This window comes from Lepisma saccharinum, chromosome 8 (genome assembly GCF_977018435.1).
Source record: "Lepisma saccharinum chromosome 8, izLepSacc3.1, whole genome shotgun sequence".
NCBI classification, from domain to species: Eukaryota; Metazoa; Arthropoda; class Insecta; order Zygentoma; family Lepismatidae; genus Lepisma; species Lepisma saccharinum.
The window spans coordinates 64,818,545-64,839,905 of NC_139236.1; the positions used below are offsets into that span (position 1 = coordinate 64,818,545).

The window sequence follows — 21,361 nt, forward strand, 5'->3', positions numbered from 1 at the left end:
AATTGAGATTCACAGGTATTATCTAAGTTCTGAAATGATTATAGTAAAAAAGAAAAGTAAAATTAGCTAAGTCCACAGATTTACCACTGATTGATCTTCATTGATTGAGTTGGTGCTTTAAGTTTACTTTATGGCTAATTGGGACTGGACCTACAGTTTAAAATGGGGTCCAAACCACTATGCGCCTCCACCGGGTATCGAATCCGGGACCCCTTGATTACAAGGCGACGACGCTACCACTACACCATCGAGGAGACGTCCATGTTCAGTTTCAATATTTACTTTCTTTAAGTTCGTACCTTCTTCTTTTAGATTCTGGATTATTTTGTATAAGTCAACAAGCGTTGGCACCTCTGCTGGCATGGTGGATTCTACTTGCTGACTACATCGTCTCTTTGGAACAAGATTTACAACGCCATGTTTGACCTGTGGATTTCATATATTCTGTGTCTGTTTATTTTCATTGTGCACATTTTAAACGGCATAACTTAATACACTCACAACATTCCACTTTTCTTATTTCACTTCCTGCCTTGATACGGCTTCAACATATTCCACGCAGCAACTCATTTGCGACGTATCGAACGGGTAGCAACATGCTCCAAATAATACCTTGAGTGGTTGGCAAATAGTGCTTCGTAAACTGTTTGCTTACATTTCACGTAAGGTTACTGGAACGAGCTAAACTGATTGAATTTCTGTATCAGTGCTGCATTTAGGAGAGTAACTCTTATTCTACGTAGTATTTTAGTGTTTACAGTTCTCCATGTGTTAGAATAGTGACCGTAACTCACTAAAAACTCCATAAATTACACAAAATTACGGAGCACACTAAAGCTTCATCACCCATCCATTTGCCAAGATTGCCAGGTTCTCTTTTATACATAGATTAATTGATTGAGTTGGTGTTTTAAGTCCACTTTATGCACAGAAAGGTCAATTGGGACTGGACCTACAGTTTAAAGCTGAATGCGAACCACTATGTGCCTCCACCGGGTATAGAACCCGGAACCTTGATTAGAAGGTGACGACGTTACCACTATGCCATCAGGGCCCTTTTATCCGTAGAGAACGACGTCGTCTTATCTGTAAAGACTCCATAGGAGTCGTGATCGAATTCAGCTTCAGAAAGAGCAGAGAAAGAATTATTATTTAAATGTGATAATACTTTTGCTGACGTATGTCTGAAGATTTTGTGTCGATTCACATTGAGATTTCAAATTTAAAGAACGGATTCTAATCTTGCCCAGGGCGCCGCGATATGTTGCTACGCCAATGTGTATTAATATACATTTTCTGATATTTTCCATTCGTTTTTGCTAATGAGAAGTATGTCCAGAGTATCTATTGTTGATATCTACGGTTTTTAATTACAACAACATATTTTTTAATACACTACAAAATAAATGGATTAATTTAAAAACGTCAAAATTAATTTAACATTGATTGAACAGTCATTTGTGAGATGACAGATATATTCCCAAATTGGAAGAATGCAAAGAAAGATTACAACAATATGATATGGCAAGCAACAAATTTTAAACTTTCCAATTTTCATAAGGTTGTAAAACCATGACTAATTATAAAACCTCAATTATATTTCTACAATACATTTATGTTGAAATTTCTTGGAAATTCTTGCTAAGTGACAATTTTGGTCATGAAACTCCTATCATTATTTTTAGTATTCTAATAATTAAATTACTATTAATTGCAACAGGATCTGCAGTAAAACAAAGAATATTTACAGGTTTGAATTCTCAGCCCCTCCACTTTGTATGTTACTTTTCATTGGTAACACTGTTAAGCCTTGTTTTTAGTTTTCATGTTCGAAATGCCAGCTAGCAGCCTCTATACTTTTCTTACTGAATTGTATTGTATTGTCTCTTGTATTTGTAGTTACACTTCATTTTGGGTATGCATATAATTTTTGTGTATTTTTTGAATCTCTATGTGTATTATTTTACATTTAGCTTATTGCTCCATACGCAGTTTATCTTACCTTATATGTATTGACAAGGGTTAGGTGGCAGAGCAGGCCTTGGTTGAAACTTGCCCGCTTAATAAAGAAAAAAAAATCTTATTACGCATTAGTTCCTTCAAATCTCATTCGGATGATCATACGCAGAAACCCTTCAAAGCGATGAGAGACTAATACGGTAATGGATTCTGTCTGCCCAATGAATAGATAACAACATTGCCATACATAATTGAAGTGTAATTGATCAGAAGTATGCCATCGGCTTTCGAAACCGTGCAAGGCAATTTATATGCAGAAATCCACTGCACACAAAGTTAATTTCACACACGAATGCATACAAATTATCAAAATTTGTTACTTTCATGAGTGCACAGTATTTTCTGAAACAAATATATCTTTGCTTTATTCGAAAATATTAAGTTCTTGGAATATGAATTATAAAATTGCTCAGGAAGTTCAATAAATCGCATAAAATAAACAAAAATGTCCATAATGACAGTATTACATTTTCACAGAAACAGTTTTGTAATATGTATTAATATAATAGGAACTGCTCAAATATTGTTGCTAATGATTCACAGTCAACCTAACAACCATGTGAAGTACAGAACTGGATTTGAAGCTCAGTGTAATTAGTATTAAACTCTCAAGGCAAAAAATGGGATAATGTTTACAATAGTATATAATTATTAAAATTAATCTTGTCCTAAAACTTGCCGGCCCCCGTGGCGGAGTGGTTAGCAAATCGCGCTACGACGCCAGGGGGTCCCGGGTTCGAATCCTGGCCTGAGCATGGATGTTTGTGAGTGTCTATTCATCAATTTCATCATCATCACTCATCCCCATCTTCGCAAATTAGCCAAAAGTGGCACAAAAATCGAAATAAAATAAACCAAATCAAATCAAATTGTCCTAAAACTTCGTATGTGTCGAAAAGTTTTGGTACTGGATCTACAGTTCCAAGTGGTTTTTCGAACTACTGTGTAATGTGCCTCCACTGGGGATAGAATCTGGGATCAATTGAGTGATCTGGAGACACTGTGTTAGTAGAACACAGCAATGTATTAAAATACATAAAATTAAACATAATACTGTATTCATCAGACGCTGTTATTTTGATTCTTGATTTCGTTGTAGACAAAATGGTAGATTAGACATTTCGCAACAAAAAAAAAAGTTCAGCCGACGATTTTGTTACAATAATGCTAGGCAGAAACTCTCAATAATGCGGCACGGGGAGGTGAATTACACTGCCATGTCATCGCATGACATTTCTGGTGAGAACACACTCAATATTTTAAATTAAGTACAGATTAGCTTCTGTAAGTCAAACGAAGTTTTAAAGAAAGCATTTCCAGTCTCATTTTTTTCTAAGAAATAAACACATTATACACTACAATCATTACCATAATTACTGATGGTTTTGGACTTGACTTTTAGATTCAGTTTATTTACAAAATAAGCAAGGACTTAACAACAATACAAGAGAACAGCAACAACAATAACACTTCTAATAAATGCTTATAAATTTTGTCCAAACAAATGCTAATACAATTCTACCAGCCAGCACATCTACTATACTTACATTTCCTTCTGAAAAATACTACACAGTTATTTTCTGAGGATGTAAATTTACAATATAAATTATTATCTTATGTGCTGAGATTGGAATTTAATAATTATAATTAAAAAAAGCATATACATTGTAATATTATTGTTTAAAAATCTTTGGGTTCATCTTTCTCATTAACTATACCAGTCATATCCCAATAGGTATTGGTTGAGAACTATCACAGTAATCAGGTACTACAAAATATATCACCGCACTGTAAGATTGTGAACACTGAATACTAGTACCAGTTCGGCGTAGGATATCTAAATTAGCTGAGGCACCTAAAACATTTAGTTCAGCGGCCTTCGTGGCCATGTGTCTTTGTTCATCAAGGTCTGAGCGATGTTTTGCACGTATAAGATTTTGTCAAGAAGTGGATCAACCTTCTGTTCCAGCCATTCATTGGCCGTGTGTATGTCGTAATACTGGGTGAGAATTCTTTCGGTGCTGTTTCGGAAGTCTCGCAGCATGTTCATGAGAAAGGGCTGCTTCTTGAGCCCTTCTGCGACCCTCCAAGGGCTGGAGAATTGGTGCTTGACATTGTAAGGGGTCATCCAACCTTGGTTCACAGTGAGGTCCTGTACAAGGTTCTCGACTTCGAACTTGTATGATGCGTACTTGCGCATGGCCGAGAACAGGTTGTTGCCCGGGAAGGAACAACTCTGGAGCAACCACTGGTATTGGTCAACCAGAAGCTTGTCTTTGGTCACCCTGGGGAAAGTCCTCGGGCACGACAGAAGCTCGGTCCAGTCTTCAAAGGCCTTGTCCATGTCTCCGCGGGAGGATACGTAGAGGAGATTGAGTAGCAAGGAGGGGATGGCGGGAGGGAGAAGCTCGCAGAGTACAGCAAAGTGATCGTAACGTGACCATCCAGTGAGGACAATTCCTCTGAAGTTCTTCACCTTCCTCACTTCTTGCCTCATGAGATCCACCCAGGCGACATTATTGTCGAAGTGGCGCTTGATGTCAGGGATGAACGCTGTCTCGCCAAAAGCTCCCTTGAAGGCACCTGCGACCCATATGTTCGGGAAGACTTCTGAGTACATCTGCCAAATGTACGGAGGCACCAGTCTCGTTATGTCCTCAATATACACCCACACCATTGGCTCCACCAGCTTTCCCAACCCGGACTCTTGCAGCTCTCTTCGGAACGTCTGCCGGAACATATCATCCCAGACTATCGGCTGCACATGGTACTCGCTCTTGACATGGGTGGCCACCTTCTTAACATGATCCATGAATATGTATCTCCCGTCCTTTCTCTCCTCGTTGCCATTTTTGTCGGCGTTCAGTTCCCGAATACGGTCGTAGCACTTGGAGCACGCCGCCAGATGGAACACCTCATCACACCCAATGTGGAGATACTTGGATTCAGAGTGAAGCAGCATCACCTGCCGTACCATCTCCTTCACCAGCTGAAAACCTTCGGGATTCGAGGGGCAGATCTCCTGAGGGAACATGGTCAGCTCCCGTAGGTGCTTGAATTCCTGCAACTTCAGCACGAACTCCAAGTGTCCGAACGTTTGCACTAGAGGAATAACATCAAGATTATTCTCTTTCGCCCACTTCAGAATGGTCAGAACGTCACTCTTACTGTAAGCGTTGCCAGCAGTAGCATTCTTCAGCACACCTTCATACGGAAACATGTCCTCATACTCTATAAGAACAGCATTAGCGCCACTGGCGGAGATTAGGGAAAAGAACCCTCGTAGGAACGACAACTTGGGAGGAGCACCCTTCAGATCGAGATGAACAACCCTGAGTTTCGGCAGCGCCCTTTCATAATCAGACAGCTCCCTCTCTTCCAGGGCATTACCAACCCCTTTACCGTCATATTGTCCACGATTTGAGCCACGAAACAAGAAGTCGCTTCCAGTAACGAACCGCCCTATTCTTTCCACCCTTCCAGCGACCTCTTGCCCCCTGTGACGAAACATGTATCGCTTGTCCGAAGAATTACCCGTGAAGAAGTAAGAGTCGTTATACTTTGAGTGCCTAGACAGCCTTGGTATGACGTCACTCCCGAGCAGCAGAATGTTCAGGATAAGAAAGGAGACGATGGCAACAATGCTAACAAGAGCAAGTCTCTGATAGCGCAGTTTCCTGAAGTATGGCAACATTGGAACCATACCTCGAAGCAGTTCGAAGACGGATGGGTATAGGTTCGATATCTTCGCCATTTGTAAGATGCAGTCTACTTCACACCGTAAGAGCTCCTAATGTCCTGGTGCAAAATAACAGTGGTGCAGTGGTTCCTGCGACACTTTGGCGACGAGAGGAGGAGACACAGAAGTTGAAGAAGAGACAAGAGGGCGCTAATTGAACCTGCTGTCAACAACAGCTACACGACGTGGCGCTCCCTGGCGCGTAACGAAGGAACGATTGTCTTTCACTCGCAGAACGGTCCCTCCACATCTTCGCGACGGTACTAGCGGTGAGGACGCCGTCTCCTGAACACGTCCACATGTGAGAGAGCCTTGTTTGCCTTCCGGGTGCCAAGTCCCCATTGACGTCATCACGGCGTCTTTCATCTGCGGCGACATAATAGAGGAAACATTGCCAGTTTCATTTGGATCGAAGAGGGCTGAGAAACCTGCAAAACAAAGGAAACACGGAGTTAGCTACATTTCTGGACAATGCATACAATTTTGCAATAACGCAATACGAATCATTATAAAGCAATTGGCAGGGCACCACGGCGATTAATTGCACATATTGACAATTCCACATTCATACCTACAGTTATCATATTTATATAAATACAAGAGAGGACTCATTTAACGATCTACTCATGAAACCCAAAATGTACGCATCAATTTACACAAATTTGTGTACTTCTTGTGACTCCAGTAACGTATTAATGCACTTTTGATGTACGAAAATACACAAAAGGGTACTTTTATCGGCACAAACACCTTTCTTCGTCAAGCCTCGCCTTTCGTCTTCTGACATCACGCTAAATGCTTTCGTTGTTAGCAGGCGCGTATATTCTAGGCTACCTAGGCTATCGCCGAAGCCCATATTAAAATACAGGAAATAATCGACTAGCAAATTTAACCGATGCTTCACTCTCACGTAACGACCAAGGGGGAAAGCGCTAGTGTAAGGTCGTCTTTATTTATCGCCAGGCTTCTTCGTCTGAGGATAAAGTCTTTGAACCAGCAGGCGGTCCTTTCAACCTATGACGTATTTGTGCTGGCAGGGACGACCTTGGTGGTCCCTGGTGCTGGCTTCCAAAACCAAGCGCTGGAGAGTGAAGACTTCGCTGCATCCTGGCGATGTGGTAGTGTTGCCAACAATGGAAATACGAAATTCGCTAGATCGCTGGAAAAGAAATTATAGGCGGGGGTGCCAATGCAAATTATTCAAGCTAGGAGATGCCTCATGAAAATTACATCACCTCCCCCCCCCCCCTCCATCCCTTCTAGCATTGCCCGTCTCTCTTCCAGTTCCATGAATTTCGTCACATACAAGCATTATAAATCCGCCAAATGTAGTGATTTTCCCTGAAGTTGGCACTCTGCTTTTCCTTGAAATTCGACTGTAGTCGCAGCCGGTGGCAGCTATATGGGACATTCTGATGACGTCAGCCATGTTGCCATCCTGTTTACTTCTGTTTCAAGCAACCCCCCTCCCCCGCTGTCAAAATGTCAAAACCTTCGCCCTGGCGGTGGGATTTCGGCCCGAGTCATCCCACTGAAATAGGTTTGGCAACATAAACAAACCATGTTGTCATAGCAATCATTCACCGCACGTGTTTTCAACCACGCGGGTCGGTGGTAGTTTCCGCAAAAGGAAGGGATATATGGTCAAACTTGTTGTGTCCGAGATCCGAGTTCTTTGTGTCGCCCGCGTAGCGTGTTCATGGATGGGAATCCATTTTTTAAAGAAATTTCAGTGACCGAGGCCCTTTTGTTGTGCTGTGTTTTTGACATGTGTTGTGTTGTTCTGTGTTCTTGTTCCGTGTGCGTGTGAAAATGGATTTAATCACCGAACTTGTCTCCAAGACGCCATTCTCACGGCTTCCTTACGAGGATAGGATGCAAATAATAGAGACAGGTAGGCCTCTCCCACCTCTTCCGGACCTTACAGTCGTGCAGAAAGACAAAAATAAGATATATATAAGGCGTTTTCACGAGACCAGCTACCAAAAATATCTTTGGTTGACTGGGTCGAGTGCACTTAATAAGTTGTATTGCTGGGCATGTTTGCTTTTTTCTACCGACAAAAGTCCTTGGAATACAACAGGATTTAGTAATTTAAACTATTTGGTAACTGCTTGTGATAAACACCAAAAATCACTTAGTCATATACGTGCGTTCAGTAACTTACAGACATTCGGTTCTCAAAGAATTGATCATTCCCTGAATTTGCAAAAGAAGATTGCCGACAGTTTGCATAATGAAAAAGTAAAGGAAAACAGAATTATTATAAGAAGATTAATTGATGCAATAGCATTTCTGGGGAAGCAAGAATGTGCATTTAGGGGCCACAATGAGTCTGGGGATTCAACAAATAAAGGCATGTACATAGAACTTTTGGAATTTTTAGCAACATATGATCCGACAATAGCTAATCATTTAAAGACCGCAACCGTGTTTAGAGGAACGTCACCAATAATACAAAATGATTTAATTGATGCAGTAGCTAGTGTAATTACAGATCATATCAAATCAGAAATATCAAATGCAACATTCGTTGCAATATTACTTGACGAGACAACTGACGTAACTAATAAAAGTCAGTTATCAACAGTCATACGATTTGTGGATAATGAGGGAAACTGTCAGGAACGATTTTTGCATTTCACTGACGTCAGTTCAGACCGAACAGCACAAGGATTGTTCCAACATGTCACCAAGGTTGTAGATGATTTGAATTGTTCGAAGAAACTTGTGGCGCAAACATTCGATGGAGCAGCTGTTATGGCCGGTCATGTGTCTGGACTTCAGGCCTTGGTAAAGAATAAGTATCCCTCAGCAATGTTCATTCATTGCTACAGTCACAGGCTAAATTTGGTCTTGTCAAAGTCTACAAACAATATATCAGAATGTAGACGATTCTTCACCTCTTTGTCAGGAATTCCTACCTTTTTTTCACACTCTACGGTCCGCACAACTGCTCTAAAAAACTTCATGGAAAAGAAACTGCCGGGAGTGGCACCAACAAGGTGGAATTTCTCATCAAGGCTTGTAAATACTGTAAAGGAATATAGAGGGCACCTTCTCAAGTTCTTTTCAGCAGTGGTAGATGAAGATGGTGACTGGACAAGTGACGAGGTGAATATTGCACTAGGCTTTGTTTGTTTTCTGTGCAAGTTTGACACTAGATTTCTTCTCATTGTCTTCAGCAAAATATTTGCATTTTCCAATGTTCTGTTTGACATATTGCAAAGTAAATGCATGGACATTTCTTACTGCACGAACAAAGTCAATGAATTCTATGACACGTTGCAGAAAATTAGGGACGAAGGGTTTGATCATGCATGGGCGGAGGCCGCAAGTAATGCTGAAGATGAAGATAGTGAATATGAACGAAGGCCAAGAAGACAGGGCAATGATGACCGTTCCAAATACCAGCGAATTTTCAACGAAATTCTGGATACAATGATGTATCAGATAAAATTCAGATTTCAATCTCAAAACGATCTAAAATTTGTGTCTCTGTTGGATTCAGACAAATTTAATACATTTCGTGAAATGTTTCCTCAAACTCTTTTGGCAGAACTGAGTGAACAGTATGCCTCAGATTTTGATAGAGTCCGCCTCAAAAATGAACTTAGTGTGCTTTATTCTCTGGATGAGTACAAGAATAAATCAGTGAATGAAATTACAAATTATATGAAGCTCAATAATTTGGACTTAGTGTTTAGTGAAGTGTATAAACTAGCAGAACTAATATTGACATTTCCATCGACAACAGCAACCGTCGAAAGGAGTTTTTCTTCTCTAAGGAGAATTAAAACTTATCTCAGAGCAACACAGGGACAAGCGCGGCTTAGTAATTTAGCTATAATGTCTATTGAGAAAGGGGTTCTAATCAACATCAGAAATTCATGTGAGGACACATTCTTCGACCAAGTGACAAAAAAATTCACGGAAAAGGAGAGGAGAATGGAGTTTACCTTCAAGTAAGGTAAGAAGTTAATTATTTTTTCATACTCGCATGTAGGTCCTACATATTGCATGTTATAGACCGCTCCTCTTTATAAATAAGCATGAAATAGTTTATGCCCATTGCCTACTATTGTTGTTTTTAATGGCAAAATTTCGATGTAAACAAAAAATCCAAAATGAATGAGGAAGAGCCCCTCCCCCTTTTTTGCCAGACACATTTTTTTTTAAAATTCAAACACTACTATATTTGGAGATAGCCCTGATCTTGGTCTCAGCATACGCCACTGGTTGTTAGATTAGGTATGTTACGTTACGTTTAGGAGACCTTAGCATAAATGCGCCTCAATTTTTGTGACGTCACGAGTCGAAGGGAGGGACTTGACTAAAAAGGTGATTGACAAGTGTGCGATAATTGATAGATTGAGTTGATTTATTTTACTTTGCATTCCTGCCACTTTTGGCTAATCGTGAAGATGAGGATAAATGGTGATTAGATGATATGGATGAAGGGACAAGCACGCACATATATGGCCAACACAACAGAGGCCCTACAGAGGCTTATTATTGGCTGTAGATCAGGGTTTGGCATGTTTAAAACAAAAGTGTTTTAAACAACTTGTTTTAAACGTTAAAAACACACGGCTTTGTTATTTTCACAAATGTTTAAAACGTTTAAAACAAAGTGTTTTAAACATATTTTTTTTCAGACTTGTTTAAAACACATTTTGATACTTGATGTTTGATAGTTTGTGGTTATTTGACAGTTTTGTAAATATGCCTTTTCATTCAATCCGTGTCATTTTCTTTGTTGTGCATAGAAATCTGTCCAGTGACTAAAATGTATGTACATCAATTAACAAAGAAACATATCGTGATGAATATCCGTGGGCCACGTTTAAACTCCTGGCTATGTTTTATTATATTTTTTTTACAAGTGTTTAAAACATTTCTAAAATTGGATACTATGTGGATGAAACAGTTTTGTTCCTCACTTAACATATTGCACATAGTAAATGTTAATATTTAGTTGCATTCATGATAAAATATATATTTTTTAAGAAACAGAGTAACTACCACGTGGACTGAGTGGGGCCTGGCAACTGTGGATTAGTTGACGCTTCTAGAACACCCAACATGAGAGATTTAAGACTAACATAAATATGTATTTTATAAAGTTAGTCAAGCGTTTACTTTATAATAGGAACACAATCCATCTTTGGATGATTAAGAGATTGTTTTCAATCATTATTCTTAGAAAATAAGACTTCTTGGCATTATGTTTTAAACGCTTTACTTCTTTAAAACATGTTTTTTCGTTCCTGTTTAAAACACTGTTTAAAACATTTAAAACATGTTTAAAACAAAAAAAACTGTGTTGTTTCTCTTATAGAAAACACAAATTTTGCCAACCCTGCTGTAGATTCTGGCACCAGAGCCTCTTTAGCCTGCCATATTTCAATTAACTGTGCGCACTGCGTGGAAGGGAGGTTGACATTTGTATGCCTTCAATGAAGGCCACCCATCACACCCCCAAAAAATAATAATAATAAAAAACAAAGCCAGGTGTTTAAAACGTGGCCCACGTATATTCATTACGATATGTTTCGTTGTTAATTGATGTACATTTATAGTCTCTGAACAGATTTCTATGCACAACAAAGAAAATGACACGGATTGAATGAAAAGGCAAATTTATAAAACTCTCAAATAACCACAAACTATCAAACATCAAGTATCAAAATGTGTTTTAAGCAAGTCTGAAAAAAACATGTTTAAAACACTTTGTTTTAAACGTTTTAAATATTTGTGAAAATAACAAAACCGTGTGTTTTTAACGTTTAAAACAAGTTGCTTAAAACACTAAGTGACACCCACTTTTATCAGGTGCTGTTCCGTGAGGTGCACAGTGGTGGTGGTGGTTATCTGATGAGATGATGATAGGACATCCGTGCCCTGACCCAGTAGCGGCTTCTGCCTATTCACACATTCGCACGTGCACACCCAAATTAAATCTGTGATGCAATTAATTTTTATTATACTTATTCACTAAACACTATCTCCTTCAAAACATTAAAGGTATGACCAATCACCGGCCATATAAGCTTCGTATTATCAGCGCCTACAGAATGAGGTGCGTTCGTTTCGCATAAGTCGCAGTGTGCTCGTTTGCCGTTGTTAGCAGCAGGCAAGGAGAGGGAAGGGATTGGCGCCTGAAGCTTGCAGTATTATTGGCTTTACGAGCATTGCTAGTGGTGCTGTGTTCACGATGCAGTGTTGCAATCCCATTCCCTTCGAGATCGTGTGGCGGAGTAGAGGTAGCCCACACATCATTGCAAATTGAGGGATTTTGTTGGAAAAGGGACATTTCTATGGTATCTTCGCCCACCCTGTTCCGAGCATGGCAGGGGCAAGAAAGAAGGGGAGAAAGCGGGGCAAGTGAAAGCGAAAAAAGTGTTTTAAGCAATGTCTTGCTTATTGCAGCTGGGTCAAAATGAACTGCCCTTGTGGCGCTGTAGTTTTCTTCTGGACGCAAGGCTGAAGTTCACACCCACAGAGCCACACCACCAGCCGCCACTGCCCCGACCACCTTCCGAACCTGGGAAGCAAATTTGTAGCAAATTGTGATGACCACTCCTCTACAGCTCACACGAAAACTACAGCATAATTAGCATTTTATTTCGGTTGAGCCGTTCAGTGGCTGAGCGGTACATATGCAGTCTACACATATTCACAGCGGTGCCTTACTGTTAAAAACATGCAAGATTTCGTTGCGGTACAGCAGTAAATAATTTCTAACTTTTAGGGAGAATTTCCAGAAGCCTGCCTACGCCGCCAATAAAGTATTTCCATTTTTTGTCGCTAGGAGCGCTGCAACCACGTGACAGTAAAGCTATTTTCCCTAGATCTCCGCACCTCGCAAACAAATACGCGAATCGTGCAAGAATATACTGCGGTAATTTGGCTCACGCAGTTGCTGTTAAAATTTATCAATCAGTGAGAGTGCCTGCTTTGGGTAGCTGTTCGTAAACCAGAAAGGGGAGAGGGGTGTCGGGAGAATTGCAGACCGATCGCAAGAGCTAAGTGACGCGACTGTCTGTCGCCTACGAGTCCGCAGACAAACCCCGCATTGTAACATTACAGTCCTCCCCCCCTTTTTCAGCGGCTGAATTTCGCATACTGGTGCCTGCATATGCACAGAGTCGCTTTCCAAGTGCATACTTGTTTTACGAAATGACATATTCTGCTTGCGTTCTTGTAAATGGCCACTGCACTGCCATCTGTCGCTTCCTTGGCGAATTTCAAAGAAGTCTTCCGTTTCTTCTTGTTTCTTTCTTTTTTTTTTGTCTTCATTTCCGCTCTGGCTTCTTCCTCCTCCCTTAAATCCTCTCTCTCTCACGTCTTGGATGACGTCGCCTCGCAAAATTTACAGCTTTCTTTCTTTTCTTTTAAAATAAACAAAAAAGCCTCGTCTTGCTCTCTACTTCTTAATTCTTTTTCTCTCTGGACTTGAATGTTTTCAGTACGGAAACTAAATCGCAGCAGAATCGCTGAAGATAGCATGAAATTTTCGTTAACGAACTATAAGTTGCTTCTGGCAACATAATGTTATCGGCGTTAATGGCATAAAAACACGAGGTCACTTTTTAATTCGAATTATTCTGGCCCGACCCTGTGGCCGAGTGGTTAGCACATCGCGCTGCGACGCCAAGGGTCCCGGGTTCGAATCCCGGAGGGGCTTGGTTGTTTGTGAATGTCCATTCATCAATTTCATCATTTCGTCACTCATCCCCATTTTCGCAAATTAGCCAAGAGGCACAAAACGCGAAGTAAAATAAACTAAATCAAATCGAATTATTCTGTAATTCGAACATAAGTTTATCCCCCCCTTGAAATTCCTATTGAAAACAATATTAAAAATTCGTAATTCGAATTTATGGAACCTTTTATTTGGATAATTCGAAGCCAGCTTATATCCAGAGACAGCCGTAGGGAAGATAAAGTTTCTGTTTGCTGGTCCACTTTCTCCTCTATAACGTGGTATTGCCCACCCCTTTTGTGTGCATGTGTTCCTCCTAGTCAACAAAATCCGGATCACGGATATCAGTATTTCAAATTATGCAATATCCGTTTCGGATACAATGGATAATCCGGTTATCCGGATAACTCGTATATACAGATAATTCCAATATCCGGAGAGTACGAATATCCGGATAATTAACTGGTCTGTAGATGAACTGGGGACTTTCAATAGAGATAGTTGGCAACACTGGATATGAATTGTCGATCAGGGAAGCGCAACAACGCCCAGGTCCTGTAGTTCCACGCTCGCCTGTCAAATGAATCGGAAAAGCTATCCGCTCTAGGGGCATTATACCCGAGGAGAGAGGAAGGATTCTTCAGAATTGTCCTGGACCATAAGCCAGCGTTGCCAGGTGGGCAGAGATTTCACTGGGCAATGCATCAAAAAGGGAAATTTTGGCGAGTCGACCCTAATTCACTCTGTGCTATCCGCACATTTGAAATCAGGTTCAGGACTGGTGCAATACATACGATACGTATGTGACTCGCACGCTGACGATCGTTATTCGATTCTCGAACAGAGTATCGATTCTCGAACAGACTATCGATTCTCGAACAGACTATCGATTCCCGAACAGAGTGTTGGAGGGGAAAAGTAATACTTCTGCGACACAGAAACTAAAAAGTATTACAAGCCTTTCGATACTTCCCTACAACTATGAATTACTTTTTCAAAATACGTGAAATATTGGACTAGTGTGCTTGTATAGCCAGCCCTACACTATGTCGACCTACGTAACAGATCGGTTATAGAAGCGCTCTAGGAAGCCAGGGGACCAAGATTTGATTCTTGGGTAACGCATGGATATTTGCCACTTCATCTTTAGTAGTTCACTATTAATACTTATCATAGCGACTAAACTAAAGAGGAAAATAAAGCAAAATAACCAGAAATTCAAACATAATCAGGCATGTTCTTTAAACTTCCATCGTGTTTGTACCCTACAGAGCGAAAAACTAAAAAAACTAAAAAAATAAAGTGTGGACACTTTCCGAAAATGTACTCGCTGATTAACTAACTCTTTGGCATTTCTAAACCTTTACCAACTTCCTTAAGGTCCATCTTAATGCTGTTATTCAATCTTTGTCTTGGCCTTCCAACATCCTAATACAGGGTGATCATAAAGTCTTTCCCTGATTACAAACTTTTATTGCTAAAGAACTGTGCTAGATACAGATATGCGGTTTGTTGGAAATGGTAGCTTAACTCATAATGTTTTGTTATCAGTACACTTCGACATGTGCTCCGTTTGTTAGAACGTCTAGGCGATACTCAATTTCTCTCCATGTCTTTACCAACATCTCTTCCGTCACTGTTTCTATAGCATCCTGTATTCGCGTCTGAAGAGTTTGCATATCAGGAACTGGTGAACAAAACACTGTGTTCTTAACCCCCTAAAAAAAGTCAAGAGGGGTTATGTCCGGCGAACGCGGTGGCCATGATATGGGACAGTCTCTACCGGTACCGATCCATCTGTCTGGAAAGATGTCATGCAAGAACTGGCGAGCAGTTAACTGCCAGTGAGAGAGAGAGAGAGAGAGAGAGAGAGAGAGAGAGAGAGAGAGAGAGAGAGAGAGAGAGTTTTTCTTTCTTTCTCTCTCTCTCTCTTCCTTCTTTCCCTCTCTCTCTCTCTCTTCTCTTTCTTTCTTCCTCTCTTTCTCTCCTTTTCTCTTCCTCTCCCCATTTCCCCCTCTCCCTCTCTTTCTCTCTCCTTCCCCTCTCTCTCCCTCCTCTTTTTCTCCCTCTGTTTTTCTCTCTCTCTCTCTCTCTCTCTCTCTCTCTCGTTCTTTCTTTCCTTCTTTCTTTCTTTCTTTCTTTCTATGTATCTTTCTCTCTGTCTCTCTCTTTCTCTTTCTCTCTCTATCTCTCTCTGTCTCTCTCTTGCTAGAGAGAGAGAGAGAACTAGAAAGGAAGAAAGTTGACTGAAATAAATAGTGGTTTAATAAGGGCAAATAGCAATTATGGAAAGTTTTTTTTTGTCGAGTAATTCGGACAAAGATTTGTGCTGGCAATTTATAGTGGACCGAATGTGATAACTGGAGACCGCATTTTGATGGAATAAATAACAACAGTGTTGATAATTAACCTCCAACAACAAAATTACAAGGTTTGTTTTCCCTTTTCCCCCCTTTTTCAGCCCACATTCCCATTCTTCCCTTTTTAAAAACATTTTCCTTCCTCGTCCCTTTATTGACGAGTTTGTCAGCCTACATTCCGTTTTCTTCCTTTTTTTTAAAAAAAGAAAGAAACATCTTATTTGGTCTCTTTATCGACAAGATATCAAATATTTTGTGAGACTGTTTTTTCCTGAACAAAACATTCAACAATTGGACGGATTAAAGTTACAGTGGTGTAAGTCACTTTGTTAAAAAGAAAAAAACAGTCTGACTCACAGCACTTTGCTGATCAACACAATAGCTGTTTCCTTTATAACTAGACCTTAAACAGTCATCTGTTGACAGTTGAATGAATCTCTGATTTACTTCACGTTTTCTGTTAGCAGATTGACTTATAAAGATCTGATTTCTGTGTCTAAGTCATTTTTTTTTAAAAGTGACTTACACCCAGTGATGTGCGTCTACGCGTAAACAACGATAGTCTACGTTCTACACGTAGACAATTTTATACACGTAGACGACGTAATCTATGTAAACAACATGGCGAAAGATGATAACTTAGCAAAGGGCGCCGTGGAATTAAAATAAAATTATACTGCGTATCAGTTGCTGATGTGTGAGGAGAACTTTTCGTACTCTTTCTTCCAAATTCGAACAATTTCTCACCTAGGAAAAAACCTAATATAGGAAATATTCTAGTGTTTTATGGAAAAAAGACTAATTTTGCCTCACGACTGCCATCTGTTGTTTCTTTTGTATACTATTTATCTTCTTTCATAGTTGATAATAGAAGAGAAGAGACATTTTGTTATAAATAGGATTCTTTTCAGATCGTTAGGAACCAATATGGTTGAAAATGTCACTTTCTTTTCATGAAAATTAATTTTAATGCACTTTAGATTGTCTACGTAGTCTATGTAAACTACAACCCAATGTAATCTACGCGTAGATTACGTGTAGACAACTCATGTAGACGTAAACTTATAGTCTACGGCACATCACTTCTTACACCACTGTAACTTTAACCCATCCAATTGTCTATTTGGTGCAGCTTAGAGGAAAGAAAGAACAAAAGCCTTTTACTTGACCTTCCCTCCATGAGTGTTGAGAGTTCGTTGCAGCGATTTTTGCAACAATGCGATCTGGGCTTAAGCAGTAACAATACGCATTGTTGAGTTGAAAATGTACTTATCTGCTAGATTTAAACTTCTATTGTGAAGATTTTTAGATAGTTTTATGATCCTTACTGTGTTTCAGTGACGACAGTATTGAGTGTCAGTGAAGTGGCGAATTCAAGTAAGTCGCAGCAAGCTATGAAATACGGCAAGCTGTTTCAAGTAAGACTTAATCGAAACGGATTGTAAGATCCCCGTACCTTACCTTCAAAAAAAGGAAATGAAAAAGGACTATAATTTATTTTTGCACTCGACTAAAAATTTTATTTTAAATTAAAGCACAATATACCATTCATATATATAAAAAAGGATTCATTAAATTTCTTCCATTTTTTACTTTACATCATGTAAAATTTAATTTATCCTTTTTATGTATGAGGGGTATATATTGGGCTTTCATTTAAATTAATATTTTTAGTGGAGTGCAAAGATAAACTATTGTCCTTTTTCATTTCCTTTTTTGGCAATACTTTTTCCTTTTTTGTCCTTTTTAGAGTGTTTTTCCCCTTTAAAATTCGGTCTCTGGTGATAACGAATACGTAGAGAATGTCATGTTATAAAATTTCATCTTCATGTACCTAACAGTTTCTATGAAAAAAGAAGCATGAAGTTACGACAATTTGCAATTGAAACTTCCCTTAAGCACCCCTAAATAAATTAGCTTATGGTATCAAAATATATGTGGTGGATGAATAAAATAAATTTTGTCGAATAGTTTCGCGTGCATGTGAAAGGTTCTCAAAATGAACTACTTCAAAATTATGCATCTGTAACTTTACAGCCAGAATTCATTTGTTATTTTCGTGTATTTAATTTACACAGCTTTTTTTGATTTTTTTCATTACACGTCAACAACAACAATTCACGGCAGTGGCGGCGTTCCAAAACCGAGGGGGGGGGGGGGCAAAGACAGTATATTTCCATTTGTAGATAAGATTCGGGAGCAAAAGTGGCGAAAAGTGGGGGGAAACTGCCCTCCCAATCGCCGCCACTGCGGTTATTAATTCTTGGCGTTATATTGAATTTGTAAATTTAACTATAGAAGTACCACAGAGCATGCAACAACAATAATCATCCGAATAATATTCTCGTATCGTACCAACCAATTACGTACATAACAAAAAGGATATGTGCAGGTTAATAATTACGATATGCCTGAGTAGAATTTCAAAACAATTACTCACTGCTTTAATTCTTTAAAAGAAACTCAATTTACAGCAGAAACCAAAATGTTCCATATTTGAAGAATAATCAATATACAGAGAGTTTCCAAATTACTTTACAACTTCCTAGAGATATCTTATACTGTTAGCAGTGGCCTCTACCAATAACTTCAATGACTGGATAATTATACCACTAAATTTAAGCGCTGCGGAGGTGTAAGAATCAAGACTGGAAAGAAAGGATAACGGAAAATAAATGTAGCGTTCATGGTGCTTGTTAAAGGTACTGTCCCAACATTTGCCCGGTCTTATTCAGGAGAACTATGGAAAACCAAAGTGGTCGTCTGAAAGTTTTCTGTGTATCAGACAATTTGTTATTTTGTTTTAAACTAACCAAACCTCTTCAATCATGATTGTGAAGTACAACCTTCAATGGAAATCTGAAACCATTTAAATTTGCACGATTTCTTTCGAATCGCCCTGTGTTTTGCTGCAATTGATGCTCGACATAAATATTATATGAACACGAAAAGGAGATTAACTGGGATCATTTAGGGGAATTTGTAGTTTGTAGGATGGCAACACTACGGTCGCCGACGAAACAAAAGGATAACTGGCCGAAGTTCGCTACAAGCGGAGATAATTCCCCCCTGGAGAGTGATCCTCCAAGATGCGGCCAGAATCAAGCGCTAGGATCGATCTTAATTGGACGCTCGCTTTCCAGTGCACACGACGAGACGGAATTTATCGACAATCTTTAGGAGACTTTTTCTCTTCACTTGAAAGCCATCTTCGAAGAGCCTAGCGTCTCCTGTCTGCTGGAGTGGAAAAGCTGCTGTGACCTGCACGTTGCACCACATGCAATGCACAGGGTTGCTTCCTTGATAAAAAAGAAAAGAAAAAAGAAGCAGATAATAACTTTTAACAATCTGTACGCTGCAACCGATTTAAGTTGTGGTATTTAAAAATTCAGTAGGCAGAAAGCATCCATTATGTTGAAGCAGTGGTGGCGATTGGTTCCAAAACGAGAGGGGGGGGGGCAAGGTGCCAAAACTGGGGGAAGACAGTTTACTTTCTCTTGGAAGATAAGATTTAGCATAGTGCAGGGGCAAACGTTGCAAAAAGTGGGGGACAACTGCCCCCCACGCCCCCATCTCTTCGTCGCCACTGTGTTGAAGTAATATTGACGAAGCACAGCGAGGGGAGAACTCCAATGCCTCTGGATATTCCTTATGTGTATTTCCTGTGAGAGTACAACACGCAACCCTACACAGAATTATACTGACAAGGGAGGTTATCTAAGTGTCCCTCTCCGATTTCCATGAAACTTGGCAGGTGTATAGAGGGGCCCAAAGGAAGAAATACGTGTTTTTTTGTTTCGGCTAAAAAATTGTCTTGATGAGGACAAATTGACGTGGGGATCTGACACCTGTGCTCCTTCCGATTTCCATGAAATTTGGCAGGTGTATAGAGGGGCCCTATGCCCCCTGTTTCTTCCTATGCCATGTTTACGTGGTTTCGGGGTCAGATCCCCACTTCAATTTCTCCTCATCTTGACATTTGAAGGGGGGGGGGTTGCCCCCTAAAACAGTTTTTTAGCTGAATCACAAAAACACGTACTTCTTCCTTTGGGCCCCTCTATACACCTGCCAAGTTTCATGGAAATCGGAGGGGGGCACTTAGATAACCTCCCTTGAGAGTGTAAGTTCAGACGCCACAGCTTCGTTTACCTGCAGCATTTGTTACCGGGCTGTACTATGTAACGACCCTGCTTGGTCGCCATTTAATTATTATTAGACCTTGCGTGGTCACTATATTCTTTCTAATCGGATGAAAGAGTTAAGCGGAATGTCCCTGCGAGGCGTACGCTTTTAGTTTAAATGTATTCAGCAAACTTTAACGGTTCCACCTCTACGTTTACTAGCTTCACTCATTATTAGACCCTGCGTGGTTGCTATATTCTTTTTAATGTTATCAATTATTGTCATTTACATTGTTCAACGTGTTGTTTATAATAGCAGAGTCCTGCGAGGCTCATTATTAATTGTATTGTCTGAATGCACACAGTTTTAGTTTATATTGTCACGTGCATCTAGTGATTTTCCCACTAGTGATTTCTCAATGTCAAAACCTTGATAATCCTCAGTACGAAGTTTGCAATATGTAAAAAAATGAGTTAGCAACGCGTACTTGTAGTTAAAATGTTCACCACCCATGCGCCACCGCGAGTATAAAACCCAGCGCAGCGAGACCGGAGCTCCAAGGTAATTTTATATAAGGTAGCGCCATCCGAAAATTGCCGATCATGCACGAGCGCGTGATGTCTTCTGGGAGGATCGGTTATGCTCGGTGCCCCTTCGGTTATGTTCGTTCGGGGCTTGGCCGAAGCAAACGGCCGCTATAATTTCTATGCGAGGTTCAGAGAGGGAAAGTGTTTTATTACTTTGAGGAGGGGGAATTATTAAATATCGAAATTTTGGGATGGTATTGAGGCATTCCTTTAATGATTAGTAACATGACTGATTGATTCAGTTGGTGTTTCAAAAGTCCACTTTATGCACAGAAAGGCTAATCGGGACTGGATCTACAGTTTAAAGTGGTATCCGAACTACTATGTCCCTCCACCGAGTATAGAACCCGGGATCCCTTGATTACAAGGCAACGACGCTACCATTTCGCCATCGGGGAGGCACTAGTAGTAACATAATTGAAAACTCGCAAACATATTGTGAAAATCCATATTTTTCAAACTTTCTGATCGATGTGTTACAAAGATAGTTGCGCATGTTCTCATTTACCATGTCTTCATTCTATAATCATAGTATACTATAATTTTAACATGCTAAAGAAGAATTGCATGAATGAAAGAGTTAAAAAGGAAATGAACGTTTCATAGATTTATTTTGTTTATTTGTTTCACTCCGCTTTTCTGCCACTTTGGGCTAATCGCGAAGACAAGATAGTAAAATGTCACGTAATTGCCTTCTAACGACAGTAAAGAAAATTACACTTCTTGAATAAAATGTATATTCCGGTTTTATAACATTATGTACACGATATTGAGCATTGTATGAAATAAATATAATGCCCATTAATGAAGTTTTACTACTTCGTTC

At 39.8% G+C, this 21,361-nt stretch overlaps 1 protein-coding gene across 1 annotated transcript in view; it reads right to left on the reverse strand.

Moving 5' to 3' along the window:
- Positions 1–3,415: 3,415 nt before the first annotated feature.
- The window catches only part of LOC145991070 (hexosaminidase D-like), a 113,330-nt gene continuing 95,384 nt past the window's right edge, over positions 3,416–21,361 (reverse strand). Inside the window, exon 2 of the mRNA XM_083126791.1 lies at positions 3,416–6,186. Coding sequence (XP_082982917.1) covers positions 3,884–5,773 — 1,890 coding nt within the window. The 5' untranslated portion in view covers positions 5,774–6,186 and the 3' untranslated portion in view covers positions 3,416–3,883. The remainder of the gene's footprint in view (positions 6,187–21,361) is intronic.